This window comes from Echeneis naucrates, chromosome 13, assembly GCF_900963305.1.
Source record: "Echeneis naucrates chromosome 13, fEcheNa1.1, whole genome shotgun sequence".
Taxonomy (NCBI): domain Eukaryota; kingdom Metazoa; phylum Chordata; class Actinopteri; order Carangiformes; family Echeneidae; genus Echeneis; species Echeneis naucrates.
This window is the reverse complement of record NC_042523.1, coordinates 22,790,583-22,805,046: the sequence shown is the minus strand read 5'-3', so window position 1 is coordinate 22,805,046 and position 14,464 is coordinate 22,790,583. Positions and strand designations below refer to the sequence as shown.

The following is a 14,464-nucleotide window of genomic DNA, read 5'->3' as shown; positions in this document are numbered from 1 at the left end:
AGTCACATGCTTCCTGTCTCAATCAACATGGCTTTTCAGACGTCCGGCTTCCCTGTTTGTAAATTCATTGCATGTTTCCTGCTGGCTCTGTTGGCTGCTGCAGATGGACGTGATAAAGGATTCAGGAGGTTCAGTCCAGTGGAGGACACCAAGCAGAAAGCTGTGGCTCAGGAGCAGTGGTTCACCCAGAAACTGGACCACTTCAATGGTGCAGACAGCAGAGAGTGGAAGCAAGTAAGTTCCTTTAGGAATCATGTCTATTCTTTCAACAGGCAGAATATATTTTTAGAAAAAATGAGCAGTAAGGATGTTTAAGTGTTTGTGTCTGCAGCTTCTGGGCCCATCATAAAGACCTCAGACATTCATTATGACCTCCAAATCTGAACAACTCTCTCTCTGTCTGTCTCTTGTCCCAGAGGTACTTTGTAAACGAAGCCTTCTACAGGCCAGGCGGTCCGGTGTTTCTGATGATTGGTGGAGAAGGTCCAGCCAATCCAGCATGGATGCAGAGCGGAACCTGGCTCACCTACGCTGAGAAATTGGGCGCCCTTTGCCTGATGCTGGAACATCGCTTCTATGGAGCGAGTCACCCGACAGAGTACGTTTCACTTTACAGGCGATCTTCATCAGTCATCTGATGGTCTTCTCAGTTTTTCGGATTTCAAAGTTCAAGCTTTGAGACCACCAATCAAATGTAGTTGTAGATTGGCATTGAAATTGTAAATAATCACACTAATTATTGTTAAAATCAGCTATATAAGCTTTTTAAAATATTGGGTGGAGTGAAGTTGGTGTCGCTAAAATAAGCTAAATAAGGAAGTGAAAGAACCCCTCCAGCCTATGTGTTAAGAACCTTACCGGCTTGATCAACGAGCTCAACATGTTGTCTGAAATCCAGCTTTCCTGGGTCAAAGCATTATAAAAGATGATTCAAGAAACATTTCTTGTTCTATCAGAAGTTATAGGAAAAAAGTGATGCAGTCAACTTGTTGCAAGAAGAGTAAAACTGTATTTTAATGAATCTTGAATGAATCTTGAATTCTGCTCCAAACATGAATGCTTCCCCTTGCTTCTGCGGACATATTTCTGCTTGCTGCTTTATTCGCTTCTAAATTAATCTACTTCTCCTACAAGTCTTGGATATGATTTTATTATTTTTCTCTTAAGTAAACCAAGACTTTTTGAATATTTTTTCTGCCTTTTACAACTGATCTGATGAGACAGCGACCGCAGTCTTCTCAAGATACCCGAAGGAGTAATCCAAACAAAAACGAAGCGAAAACTGTTGGATATATCAACAAGACATTTTTGTTCTTTTCTTCTTTTGTTCGTTGTTGTTCTTCAAGGAAGGATTTTTGCCTTAGAAACTTAAAAAGGACTTCATGAAATACTTCCAGCGGAATGAAGTGGTAAGAGGTCCACATTTACTTTCAAAGGGAAGGATGAAAAAATTGCTACTTTCACTCACTCACGCATCTTCATCCGTATCCGGGTCACGGGGTTGCTGGAGCCAATCCCAGCTCACGTTGGGCGAGGAGCGGGGCACACCCTGGACAGGTCGCCAGTCCATCGCAGGGCCAACACACAAGGACAGAGACAAACAACCTGCGACCTTCTTATTGTGGGGCAACAGCACTAAGCACTACGCCCCCTGCTACTTTCAACTGAAAGCTAAATGATACTGTGTATTTTCCACGACTCTTTAAAGACAGTTATAATGGACTTGGTGCTCAAAATGCTGGGACCAATTGAGGAATTGTAACATCACCCAGAATAAAGCTAACAAAAAGATTTTTACCACTGTCAGAGGCAAATCTGACTGAAAATAACAAACGGAGAAAAAACTATAATATCACTGAGAACCACGAAGGCAGCACAAAGCAGCAGATGAACAGAAAACTGTGCCAAGAGTCCAGGTCAAAGATACTCTTGTGCTTGGAGGCCATATCTAACATAAACATGAAGAGGATGGTTACTTGTTGCTATCCTAGTGCTGATGTCTCTGATATCACAGAACGACTGCGAGGAGCGAGAGCAGGGCTCCTGCCTCGCCAGCCAAGGACCCAGCAAAGGATTTGGGCACAGCAACTACAGCGGCACCTGCAGCAGCTCCTCCATCACCTGCACCTCAGGCCTGGGACCCACCTGCTGCCTCTACACCCTCCAGAGAATCTTCACTATTGTTCTTGTCTCCGCCGTCACCCATGAGATTTGCTGATCACCTTGAAACTTGGTGAAATCTGGGATCTCTCTCCTCAGCTTTCTCCATTAGCCATGGCCCTCCCAGTTCAGTAACTGTCCAATCAGAGAAATCTAATCCATATCCCCTGGACAAACGCACCATCCAGCTCTACTCCAGCTAATCTTAAACACGCAGCACTCAATGTCAGATCTTTAAATAACAAATTTTAATTAATCATTTTATTTCCTCTTACTGGTCATTGTCATTCAAACTGGAGCTACAACAATCTTCTATACTTTATATCACCCTCTACAAACCACCACAGAATTGTTTTATTGATGATTTCACTGAAAGACAGGCACGCTAAAAAAAACGTTGTTGATGTTTCCTTATCTGATCATTTTTGTGTTTTCTTTGACTTGTCTGTTACACCCAAACAGGTAAGTAGGTCTGCAGTTGTTCAATGAAGGCTCATAAACAACAGCACGGGGAGACAGTTTATGGAAATGATTAGGTTTGAAAATGTTGATGACCTGTTGAACTCTTTTGTCTTAAATGTGTTGAATACCATTGCTCCTTTCAAGGTTAGATAAGGTTGGCTGAAAGATTCATTACGAGATTTATAAAGAAAAGCTATGCGTATTCAACCAGACCTTGCGTAGAACGAGGGAGAGTTATTTTTCAAAAATCATCACAAACTGCTGTAAAAACTCTCAAGTCCTGTTTGCTACAGTAAACAGATAACAAACCCTCCAGTTTCACTGCCCAACTCATTACATCTAAGTGTAATGAGTTTGCAATATTCTTTAACGACAAAGTTCAAGGAACAGTTGAAGAGATCATCTGCAGTCTGAGTCCATCAACGTGCTGCCTTGATGAGTTAGCCACTAGCTTTCTGCTGAGCAATCTGTTACCACAACTTGCCCAACTAGTCAAGATCTCACTTAAGACTGGAACATTTCCAAAGACCTTGAAAACTGCTGTCATCAAGCCTCTTCTAAAGAAGAGCAGTCATGATGCCACAGTGCTGAACAACTATTGGCCCATATCTTAGGCAAAGTCCTGGAAGAAGTTGTTTAGCACAACTTACTGACTTTCTCTTGTCTAATAGGATTTTTGATACTTTCCAATCAGGCTTTAGGCCCCACCACAGCACTGAGACAGCTCTGATCAAGGTGACTAATGGTATCTGCCTGAACACAGACACACGTGAAGTCTTAGTCTTAGTTCTGTGCTGCCTTTGATACAGTTGGCCATGTGATCTTATAGAGGTTAGAAAACTGGGTGGGAATCTCTGGTACTGCTCTAAACTGGTTTACGTCCTATATCGAGGACAGGACGTACTTTGTTAAAATTGGCAACTGTGTCTCAGACCAAATGCCTATGACCTGTGGGGTTCCCCATGGGTCAATTCTGGGACCCCTATTTTTTAACCTGTACATGTTTCCATTAGGCCAGCTAATACGCAGTTATAATATGTCCTACCAGATGTATGGAGATGACACTTTGATCTACATGTCTCTGATGGCCGGTGAACATGGGCCTATAGATACACTCTGTCACTGCAGCAAATAGATCAGTTAAACCTCCAGTTAAACTCAGACAAAACTGAAGTCACTGTCAAAGTCATCAGTCATCTCCAGACTCTCTCTAAAACCAATCAGGTTAGAAATCTAGGGGCAATTTTAGACTCAAACCTGAACTTTAACAGCCACGTTAAATCAATAACATCAGCAGCTTTTCATAATCTAAAAAACATTACCAGAATCAAACCAGACTTAGGGAGAATAATCCATGCGTTTGCCTTCAGCAGGTTAGACTACTGTAACGACCTGCTCACTGGACTCTCTAAACGAGCTGTAAGACAGCTGCAGTACATCCAGAACGCTGCTGCTCGAGTCCTGACTAAGAACCAGGAAATACAACCATATTATGTACAAGTCTTTTCATGGTCTAGCACCAAAGTACATCTCTGACACGTTGGAGCCATATGAACCCTCTCGGGCTCTGAGAACCTCGGGCAGTGGTCAGAGTCACGACTAAACGTGATGAGGCTGCATTTCAGTTTTATGCTGCTAAAGTCTGGAGCAGTCTTGAGACAAGCCTCAACTGTGACAACGTTTGAATCCAGGCTGAAAACAGTTCTATTTAGGTGTGCATATGAAAACTGAAAGTATTTTACCGCGCTTTTTTTTTTTTTTTTAGCTTTTGATTCATTCAATTAGTATTACTTTTTGTATGATTTTCTGTAATGATACAGGATGCATCACGCGAATTGTGCTCTGGAAATAAACTTGCCATGCCTTGCCTTGCCTTCACTGAATGACAAAGGACAGTCATTACTTGCAGGCTCAGCTCCATGGACAGTTTTAATGCTTTGAGTAAGTGTGGTTGAACAATCCTGGGAGTGATAACGGAGCAGTAACTGATGCTGGTGAAACATTTGTAACACTAGATGGCAGTCATGCTTTGTAGTGATTCATGTAATACTGCCCAGATCTAATCCTCCTTCTTCTCCACGTCCAGTGACCTCAGCACCGCCAACCTGCGTTTCCTCAGCAGCCGTCAGGCTCTAGCTGACTTGGCTCACTTCCGCACCGTGACGGCTGCGGCCCGTGGGCTGACCAACAGGAAGTGGGTGGCGTTCGGCGGGTCGTACCCGGGTTCCCTGGCTGCCTGGTTCAGGCTGAAGTACCCTCACCTGGTCCATGCCTCTGTGTCCACGAGCGCGCCGGTTCATGCTACTGTCAACTTCCCAGGTGTGAAAAGACATTGCAAGACACAGAAATGTTTCAGAAGGTCTTATACCAAACTCTATTTCAAAAAATAAGAAATTTAAGTCAGAATTGTTTTCAGAAAGTAAACTAAAAACACCACATAAAATATTTGCATTATTTTACATTATTCAAAAACCCATTTTACAGTAGCAGGGTTCACTCAGCTGTACATAAAAAATCGAGCAAAACTTATTTGAAGAAAAGTAACTCCTCCGAGTTGATATTGCCTGCAGTCCTAACAATGGGCTGTGGAACCAACATCTTTGTAGAAAACATCAAGTCTTAAATTGAACTTTGCAACAATTTTCCTTTTTTTTTTTTTTTTTTGGAGTGTGTTGGGAAGAAAGCTGCAGACAGATCAAAGATGTAGAAGGCTTTATTCTCTATCTGTGTCTGTGTTGTGTTTGGCTGAGGCTGTTGTTATCCTCCGGAAAGCTGCAGGCTAGAATCAAGGTCAGTTGTTGCTTTGAACATGGAGCTGTGCTGTTCCGCCCACACGCTCCTGCTATCTTCAAGACACTATCGCACACATACTCATAGACTTTTGTGAGGAAAAAATCCAAGACAAAACACGCACACACAGACAGAGTAGCATGCGTGACGGACTGACATTGAAAATCTTTTTTCTCCTTCTGTCCCCAAGTCATTATTTTCCAAAGAAACACTGCAGTTGCTCAGCATCATTGCCAGGAAGAGACTGGCTCTCATCCCTGGTAAAATTCTCCAGGATTTTGTAATGGAGCTCTCAGAGTTTCCCAAAACTGAAATCCACTCATCATTTCACTCTCACCTATTTAAATAAACACTTTCTCTTGTACTTAAATATGACCTCAATTAAATCTGTTTTGAAGATGACCTGCTGCTTTCACAGCGTCTAAAAATAGTCTTATATGTTTAACTGAGTTTTTGGGTATGATTGTGGTTTTTATCGCAGCCCAGGTTTAAGTGTCCACCCCTCCCTTGATATCTTGATATTTTGCCAGAGTACTTGGAGGTTGTGTGGCGTTCGCTGGCCTCGGAGAACGCGGAGTGCCCCCTGTTGGTGAAAGAGGCTTCAGATACCCTCCTGCAACGCCTGAATGATCCTACGACTTATGGGAACATCACTAAAGACTTCAAGTACCGTAACCATTCCTTCTCTCTGCTCTTATTCAGTTACTCTGAGGAACACTTATGGAATGACTTTCCTCAAAACTGTTTAAGTCAAGGTTAATCACATCTCTGTTCCATGCAAGGGATAATGGATAAGGGACGATGGGTTTGTTCGTGGTTTAGGATTGATAGGAGCTTTAGGACAGTTTCAAGATGACAGGAAAAGGTGCAACGTCAGTCGACACCTGTTATATCAAAGACTGTAGCTTCCCCACCTAACAGCAACTCAAAGTGAGGGTTTTTACTCCTTTTTATTTTTGTTTTTGTACAATCTCTTCAGCCCCTTTTCCACACCGTATGCAAAGTGAAGATAACACGGGCATGAGAGCATTATTGATCTTCTCTTCTAACTTCTGACTACAAACTGACTGTTTTTCCCAAAATATCACACCATTCCTTTAAACCTTCTAAGTCATATGAGTAAATATAGTTGCAGTGTGAGAGCAGCTGGACTAATTCTAATACCTGGAGCTGTGTGAGACCTTCAAAGAGCAGTCAGGGGTTTGAGTCTTGGCTCCTGGTCTGGGTCAGGTTCTGACTGAACTGCTGAGCTCAGGACTCTGGAATGTCCGACGTGCACCAGAGAAGATCTGCTTTAGGCTATATTTATGTGACACAATGGGAAGACACCAGATATATGTGAGCTAATCCACCTGGGTTAGGACTGATGTGTTGCAGCTGTGTGACTTGTGCGCCTGGGGACGATGACATTGCAGCTAATCTTGAGTATTTTATCACACAGTTTTAGTGTTGTATGGTTTTAAGAGAATTTCATTGAATCTCACACCATGACAAGAATGGTGTAATAGATCATGAGATCTTTGATATTTCCATTTTTCATTGTGGGAGAAAGTGTTGTCATCACACAAGTGAGTAATTTTACATTAACAATGAATGAAATAAGAATGTGGAATTTGAAAAACTCATTGGTGAAGCTATTTAAAACCCAAATGTTCCCACCCCTCTGCTCCACAAGACGATTTTATTATATTTTAGCTAATTTAGTTTTCTGATGAGAAACTTGACTCCCATTTACTCCCTACTAATCCCTACCAATTTCAGCAATGACGATAAGCTCTGATAAACCCACCGGTTGCTTCATGCCCAGCACCAAACTGTGGACGGAGATAATTGGCAATAAGTTGTGAACAAAACATTCAGTATAAAAGCGTTTAGCAGTCGTGGAGCCGGCGGGGCTCAAACTGGAGCTCAAAGCTCATATCTGCGTTTATATCCTTGAAGTGTTTGGAGTCATGATTGCAAATGAAGGCTTTAGTTGTTCAATGCACAAAAGGAAAAACTGCTAATAGTCTAGCTGTAAGAATTTTGTAATGAAAAAACATCTGAGAGTTTGATACGCAGGCTGTTACCCTGCTAGCTAAAAAAAAAAATTCATACAGCTTTAATAGTGCTCCTAATTTGGGTGAACCAAACCTTTAAAAAGGCTGCATGACCCTGCCTTTGATTTATTTTTTTGACATTTTGTCATTTTCTTTCTCTCCTGTTTGCTGTCTGTGGTGTTGCGTTATATTTGTGTATTTTATGTTGTTATAGTGACTGGAAGGTCAGGCAGCAGGATGAATAAGCAGGCTTAAATTGCTTTTACAATGGTGCGGTCAGTCTCATACAAATTAATACCATCGCAGAGACACTCTGAAGCCCTGTCTTTGTGTCTCTACCGGGCTGTGGCCACACTGGACATCTTTTATTTTAGCTTTTTGCAGATGATGCAGGCCGTAGACATGTCCTCATGCAGGCATAAACACACACAGGTCACAAAAGGTGGTTTGGAGGCTGGACAGGCCTCGAAACCACAACGCCTCAGGGAACAGAGTATTTGTATCATTATTTCATCATGAAGGGGAAAAAAATCATCTGCACAGACGCTCACATACACAAACAAATGATGTGCGTCTGAAATCAGCATGTTGCGTCATCACTGTGTTCACTAGTTTGAGGGAACCTGTGATTTTTACCACCCTCAGAGACGAAACAAACATCCCCATTTTTATTTAAGCACCTCAAGTCCAGGGAGCTCTCAGCAGACAGTAGATTATCTTCACGGGTCAAAGGTCAAACTGGATTTAAATCCTGCACCTTGTAGTTTGATTACAACCTCTGGACATGTACACCAGAAATACGAAGAACCACTGTATCCCTCTAGTTCCTTTATCTGCTGTTTCATATCATCTAAACGAATGGATCAAAGAGGTGTTGCTTTATTTCAAGCTTGAGAAGGTGTAATTTGGTGCCCTGTGGAGATTAAACGCCCTTCATATTTATATTCATCCTCTTTGGTTGTCATCCAAACTGATTAATTCAGTTGTGCAGGTCGGGGGTTTGTTCATGGGCCGCGCAGATACTTGAAATTAGGTTTGACAAAATGCTAAAATATTCAATTTATTCAATTAAATTGAAATATTCAAACAGGCCTTGATAAAAAAAGTAATAATTAAAGTAATAATTAAACTGCAAAAGGGTTCAAAAACTTAGGTCACTAAAATCTGAAAAATCATTTAAATGCCATCACAAAATAAAAAAAAAGAAAAACGTTTTGCAGGATTAATTTACATCTTCTCCTTCTCCCCAGCTTGTGCTCCAAACTGCAGATCCAGACAGAAATGGACGCTGCCTACTTCCTGGAAACGCTGGCTGGCAGCTTCATGGACGTGGTCCAGTACAATGAGGACAACAGGGGGTTTGAGGTGAGTCTCACACAACATCCATAAAATATCATAAAACGGGGATTTTTTTGGGAAGTGGATAGGAATCGCTTTGGATTTTATCCCAGAAGTCTTAAAATGTGCTTGTTTTAACGGCGCACTAGAAAATGTTTATTTCGCTGGCGTATTCAGACATTTATGAGAAGTCGTACTTCTGGGTTAATTGTTAGCTGCTTAAAGGACCATTCCAACATTTTTCCCTAGCTACCACAGATAGTTACCCAGATCATTTTAAAATGACTTGAGACAGAACGGAGAGCCTTAGTAGGCTGGTGGAGGGGGGGTGACCTAGCATCCAGTCTTGCTTGAGTGGAAGACAGCTATGAGGCGTAGGAGGGTTATAAACACCCCAAGTAGCATACTGAAACATAATAAACCCGGCTTTGTTCGGCAGCGAGAGGCCCAGAGATGCTGCTTTGTGCGAGCGTCTACAGAGTTGGTCCTGGAGCTGCTTATTTTGTCTGTATCTGAATATTTTGAAAGTAGATCAATGATATGTGGTTTATGACTGAGCAAAGAAGGGGCCAGTGGAGTGAGAAGACAATGGGAGGTTTCGATATTAATGTTTTAATATCTAGAATCTAGAAGAGTGAAAGCTTGCAAAAATAAATGCATGGATGATAATGATAAGTTGGTTATCATAATAATGAGTTGGTTGAGATGGACTTTTGATATTTCAGGAAAGTGTAGTTTTTCAGGTGACACAGTTACGTGCTTTGGGAGAAATCTGATTCTGCTGGTCAAGGTTGTCGGTGTCAGACAGCTCCTTCAGTCTGTGTGTCCAAGTGTCCTTAAGCAAGACACTGAATCCCCCATTCGCCTCGGATGTTAGCAGCAGTCTGAGTGGTTTATTCATAACAGGAAGCGCTGTACGAATGATTGTGTGAACAGTGACTGTGGCGTCCTCTGTCAATAACATGAGGAGAAGTCCAGTTCATTCACCGAATACTGTGGATGTTTTTGTGGCCTGAAGGTTTTTTGATCCGTATCCTCCTTCAGGACACAAAAACTGCAGTCGTAAATTTGTGAAACTTTTTCATCTGTGATGAGACGTTGAAACATTTCTGCCCTTTTTCTTTTCTTATCTCTTACTGTACATCTGCCTTCTTTCTTTGTGTCCTTATTTTTTTTTTAACCGGTCCTCTCCTTCTATTTTTTTTTTTTTTTTCTTCCTATCCCCTCTCTGTCCCCTTGGTGCCTTGAAGAGACGTGAGTCCGGTTACCAATAAGCTGATGTAAAAAAGTAACAAAAGAGTCTTTGGTCTCTCTGGTTTCCTGTCGCCCCTCCGACCTAAAGAGACGCTCATAAAAGAGCCGAGAGGAGCGGCGGGCCACAGAGTCCACAGCACGAGTGGACCGACACAGCCAACAGCGGCCTGCCTCTACAGACAGGAAGGGCTGGAGGTCGAGCGAAACTACCAGGTTTTAGGTACCAGGCGAGGAATTTGGCCAGGAACTAGAAGTGAGGTGTAATTCAATCAGCAGCGTCGGAGCAGTCACAGAGTTATCAACAGGGTGCTTTATGCAGCACAACAGCCTGAAGAACACATTAACTGCTCTGCTTCATATACAGATATGAGTCATTTAAAGAAAACTGAGCTTTTGTTGCATTCCTGCTGCCAAATCATTTCATGAGGAACACCTGTACACCTGCTTATTCGTGCTGTTCATGCGGCCCATCGTGTGGCAGCGGTCGTCAGTCTCCGGTGGTCTGGTTCTGCTTTAAAGGGAGTTTGTGTTCCTCCCAATAATAACGTTTTGGATCTGTACCCTGTTACGTTCTTTTCTGTGGTGGTGAAGCAGCAGTTAGTGCTGTTGTTTCACAGCAGGAAGCTTCTGGGTTAGAACATCATGAGGACCTGTAGGTGGTTCATCATTTGAAAAACAAGCTTGTGATGCTCTCTAAACAGCCAATCATCGACTTTAATGTCGAGTCATCATAGTCATTGTAGTGCTTGAGTAAAGCAGAGCTGCTATCATGGTTGTAGACTCAAAATCTATCAATAAAGAAAGCACTGCCATTGAGAGTTCTACCCATCATAAATGAGGCCAATACATGATGATGATGATGATGACACTCCAAGTGCTAAAGTACTAAATAATGAAAAAAACCGACAAAGAAAAATGTTTCGTAAACACACTGGAGCTCAGGATTGTGGGAAACATGAACTTATGAAGGTCCCTGTGCATCAACAGGACTGATTCACGGGGTGAATATCTTCCCAGCTGGCCTGGAATCAATTAATTTGGTGTCATCATTGTTCTATATACACAATCTGGAAGCCATTAAGAGTAATGGGCACAAGAACTACAAAAGAGAACAACCCAGCCCAGATGCAAAACACACAAAAGTTCATGTGATATCAGTAGAGAGTGATTTACAATGAACAGGTTGCAGATTTCAACAGTTTTGGAGGTTTTTAAATCAAAGCTCTGAGGGAAAGGAATTTTTCATCCCTTGTATCTCGCCATAAACTTAAGCCGTTACCTACAACGCCGCATTGATTGGTAACTCTTTCGCCTTTTTCTGTCATTGCAGGGTGTGACCGGCACCAACATCACCATCAAGGTGCTGTGCGGCGTGATGGCTGACGCCTCGCTCGGGGAGCCTTATGCCCGCTATGCTGCTGTGGCCCGCCTCATGATGGACACCTTCTCTGTGAAATGCTTGGACGCCAGTTACAGCACCTACCTCAGAGACATGACTAACACATCCTGGGTGGGGCCGGCTGCAGGGGGAGGTAGGCACCTTCATGTCTCTGAGTTTGTACCAAGTTAGTTGGTTCTATTTAAGACTCTGTGACTGCTGGAAAATGGGGGGTAGTTGCATTGGTCCAATTTATTGTCAGGTAGCCTGTTTTTTGTGTTTGTTTGGGTTTTTTTTTTTTTTTTTTGTTGTTGTTGTTGTTGTTGTTGTTGTTGTCACTGACGAGAACTGCGTGGACGAGGTGACGTCTGTGGGAACTTTTCCACCCTTAGCCGCTAATAACACAGCAGCGATCGGCTGCGGGCAAAGACAAAAACATCAACAATATCTACCATCTGTAGCTGCAGGAGACGGCCATAAGACAGCCAGCGCGTGGAGTAAGGGGATGTGGTTACTGTCGTCATGTCGTAAACTCATTTTTGGGGTTTTGCTGAAGGCCTATTTGGGGAAAAGTCTGCAGTAATGGCAACCAAAGGTGCACCAAAAATGTCATGACGTCACTTTACCCTCAAACATGGACTGAACATTCATCCAAAATAATGGTTTCTTCTTTTGGAGCTGAAGGCAAATTAGGAGGGATCTTGTTTTCCAGTCGTGTACTTATTTTTAAATTTGACAGTGGATGGAGACTATTCTCAGACTGGGTGAGTTATTTTTACAGTGTGTTGCTTCTTGTTGGAACACAATGTTGTATGTTTAAACAGAGACGGGTTTTCTTGTGCTGTGGCTCCTTTTACCCCCCAGCTTTGGTCTCATGAGTGGGATTACTGGGAAGTGGAAGTGGTCTGTGTCAAAAGGCATTTGGATGCGTCCACATAAACTTCCCCAGCTACGCCCCTTGTTTTGTAGGTTTCACTTGGAGGCTTTTTTCTCGTAATCACAGTTGAAAAGTGAGAGTTAATACTGGTTTGAGAAGAAAGACATTTTCAAGTGTAGTTATCTGCCCTGTGGTTTAAGTGACGTGATTTCTGTGAAGCAAATTAGTATTCTGGCCGGGAATAAAACTCTGTGTGTGTGTGTGTGTGTGTGTGTGTGTGTGTGTGTGTGTGTGTGTGTGTGTGTGTGTGTGTGTGTGTGTGTGTGTGTGTGTGTGTGTGTGTGTGTGTGTGTGTGTGTGTGTGTGTGTGTGTGTGTGTGTTGTCAGGGAGACAGTGGGTCTACCAGACCTGCACAGAATTTGGATTCTACCAGAGCACTGATTCGCCCAATCAACCATTCACTGGCTTCCCTCTTGAGTGAGTCCACTAAAACGTTGCCTCTCCACCTCATAATAAACTCAGATTTACTATTTCAGCCCCCTTGCAGCTGCTCCACGGTCCGTATTAAAACTCTGGGCATTTTGTCTTGTCCACCAGGTATCACGTGAAGCAGTGTGCAGACTTCTACAACATCAGTGCCGAGCAGCTGGCCGAGGCCGTGGCTCAAACCAATGAGTACTACGGCGCCTACGATATCCGCTCCAGCAGGATCGTGTTCCCCAATGGGTCCATCGACCCCTGGCACGCTCTGGGAATCACACAGGACATTGCTCCGGCCCTCCCCGCTGTTTTCATCAAAGGTGAGGAAAAGTATTTCATTCTGTACATTTAACGTCATTCACTTATGACTTTGCACATTTTAACACTTTAAAATAGAGAAATTTCAGATGATTTAAGATGCAGCTGTCGTAGATCTGTCTAAATTGAGAGGCCGTATTCTCTCCAGGCTGCATTTGAAAGCCGTTTGCTTCACAGCCAGACTGTCCGTAAAGGTGGACGTAGACTCTGGGTCTGTTAAGTGAAGCTAATGTTGAAGAGCCATTAACTTTGGGGAAATGTTTACTGAGGTGATAAACTGCAGCAGAAGGCGGGACATTTCCCGTGTGTTTTTATTCTCCTGGGCAACGAAAGATCCAACAGGTGAATCCCAAGAGACATTATATCCCATTTATTCAACACAAATGACACAGACAGGAAGTGTGAGGATGACATTTTTAAATTGAAATTGGGTTTTGGCCCAATTCATGGTTCAGCAGTACAACTGCTAACACCTCCGGCTTTTGTGAGTAATAGTTACCTGTTGTCAGGGTTGCTAGCCAACACTAGCTGCAGTTTGCAACGCAATGGTAAAGATGGACACAACTGGTGGTGCAGAGTGAGACCCGGCTCAAAAAATAAATAAAAATCTGGGGTCACACTGTCAAAAATAAAACTCAATATTTTAAAATTCATATTGTGTAGTTGTGGAAAGGTTTTAAAAGCCTTGTTATGTTAATATTTGTGCAACATTTTGTTGATTGGTTTTATGATCCAGCTGCAGTTTCTGTCAGTTACAACTCAAAACATTAGAAAGTAAAACGTTTTTTCTTTATGCCTTGCAGATGTCTTGTTCATGTCTTCTTTAACAAGTTTCACTAAAGCTTTTAACAACTTTCTGTTTTCATCTATATCCAGCGTTGCACATTACATGAATCCAAATGACTCTTGAATTAGAACAATGACTTGCTTGTTCTAATTAAATTTTATTAGGCAGATGATTGTTCTTGTAACTCAGTTTCACTCTCCCTCGCCACATCCTTCATGCATAAGTTTCTGTCTGATCCAGGAACAGCCCACTGTGCCAACATGTACCCCGCCAGGAGCGAAGATCTCCCCCAGCTGGCTCTGGCCCGTGAACACATCTTCTCTCTCCTGCATCAGTGGCTGAAGCAGTGACCGGGGGCTTCGCAAAATCAACAAATTATTCTTATATCCGGCGACGGACTTGGCTGTGATGCCGCCACGTTTATGACTGACTGAGACTGAGCGGCACTTTACACACGCGTCAGTGGACACAATTTCAGGCAATGTTGAGATAATAAATAAAGATGATTTCTGTATCTGTGCATTTCCAGTTTCATTCTGAGGAGGACATCCTGCATTTTTAAGGCAGGGTATGGTTGTAC

At 42.7% G+C, this 14,464-nt stretch overlaps 1 protein-coding gene across 1 annotated transcript; it reads left to right on the top strand.

The window, feature by feature from the left end:
* The first annotated feature begins 11 nt into the window (after positions 1–11).
* On the top strand, positions 12–14,377 carry prss59 (serine protease 59, putative). The gene is made up of 9 exons (XM_029517485.1): positions 12–234; positions 417–598; positions 4,709–4,941; positions 5,943–6,078; positions 8,702–8,816; positions 11,374–11,575; positions 12,686–12,776; positions 12,897–13,099; positions 14,125–14,377. Exons 1-9 carry the CDS (start codon positions 28–30, stop codon positions 14,232–14,234), a joined length of 1,479 nt encoding a protein of 492 aa, XP_029373345.1. The 5' UTR covers positions 12–27; the 3' UTR covers positions 14,235–14,377.
* The last annotated feature ends 87 nt before the right edge of the window (positions 14,378–14,464 follow it).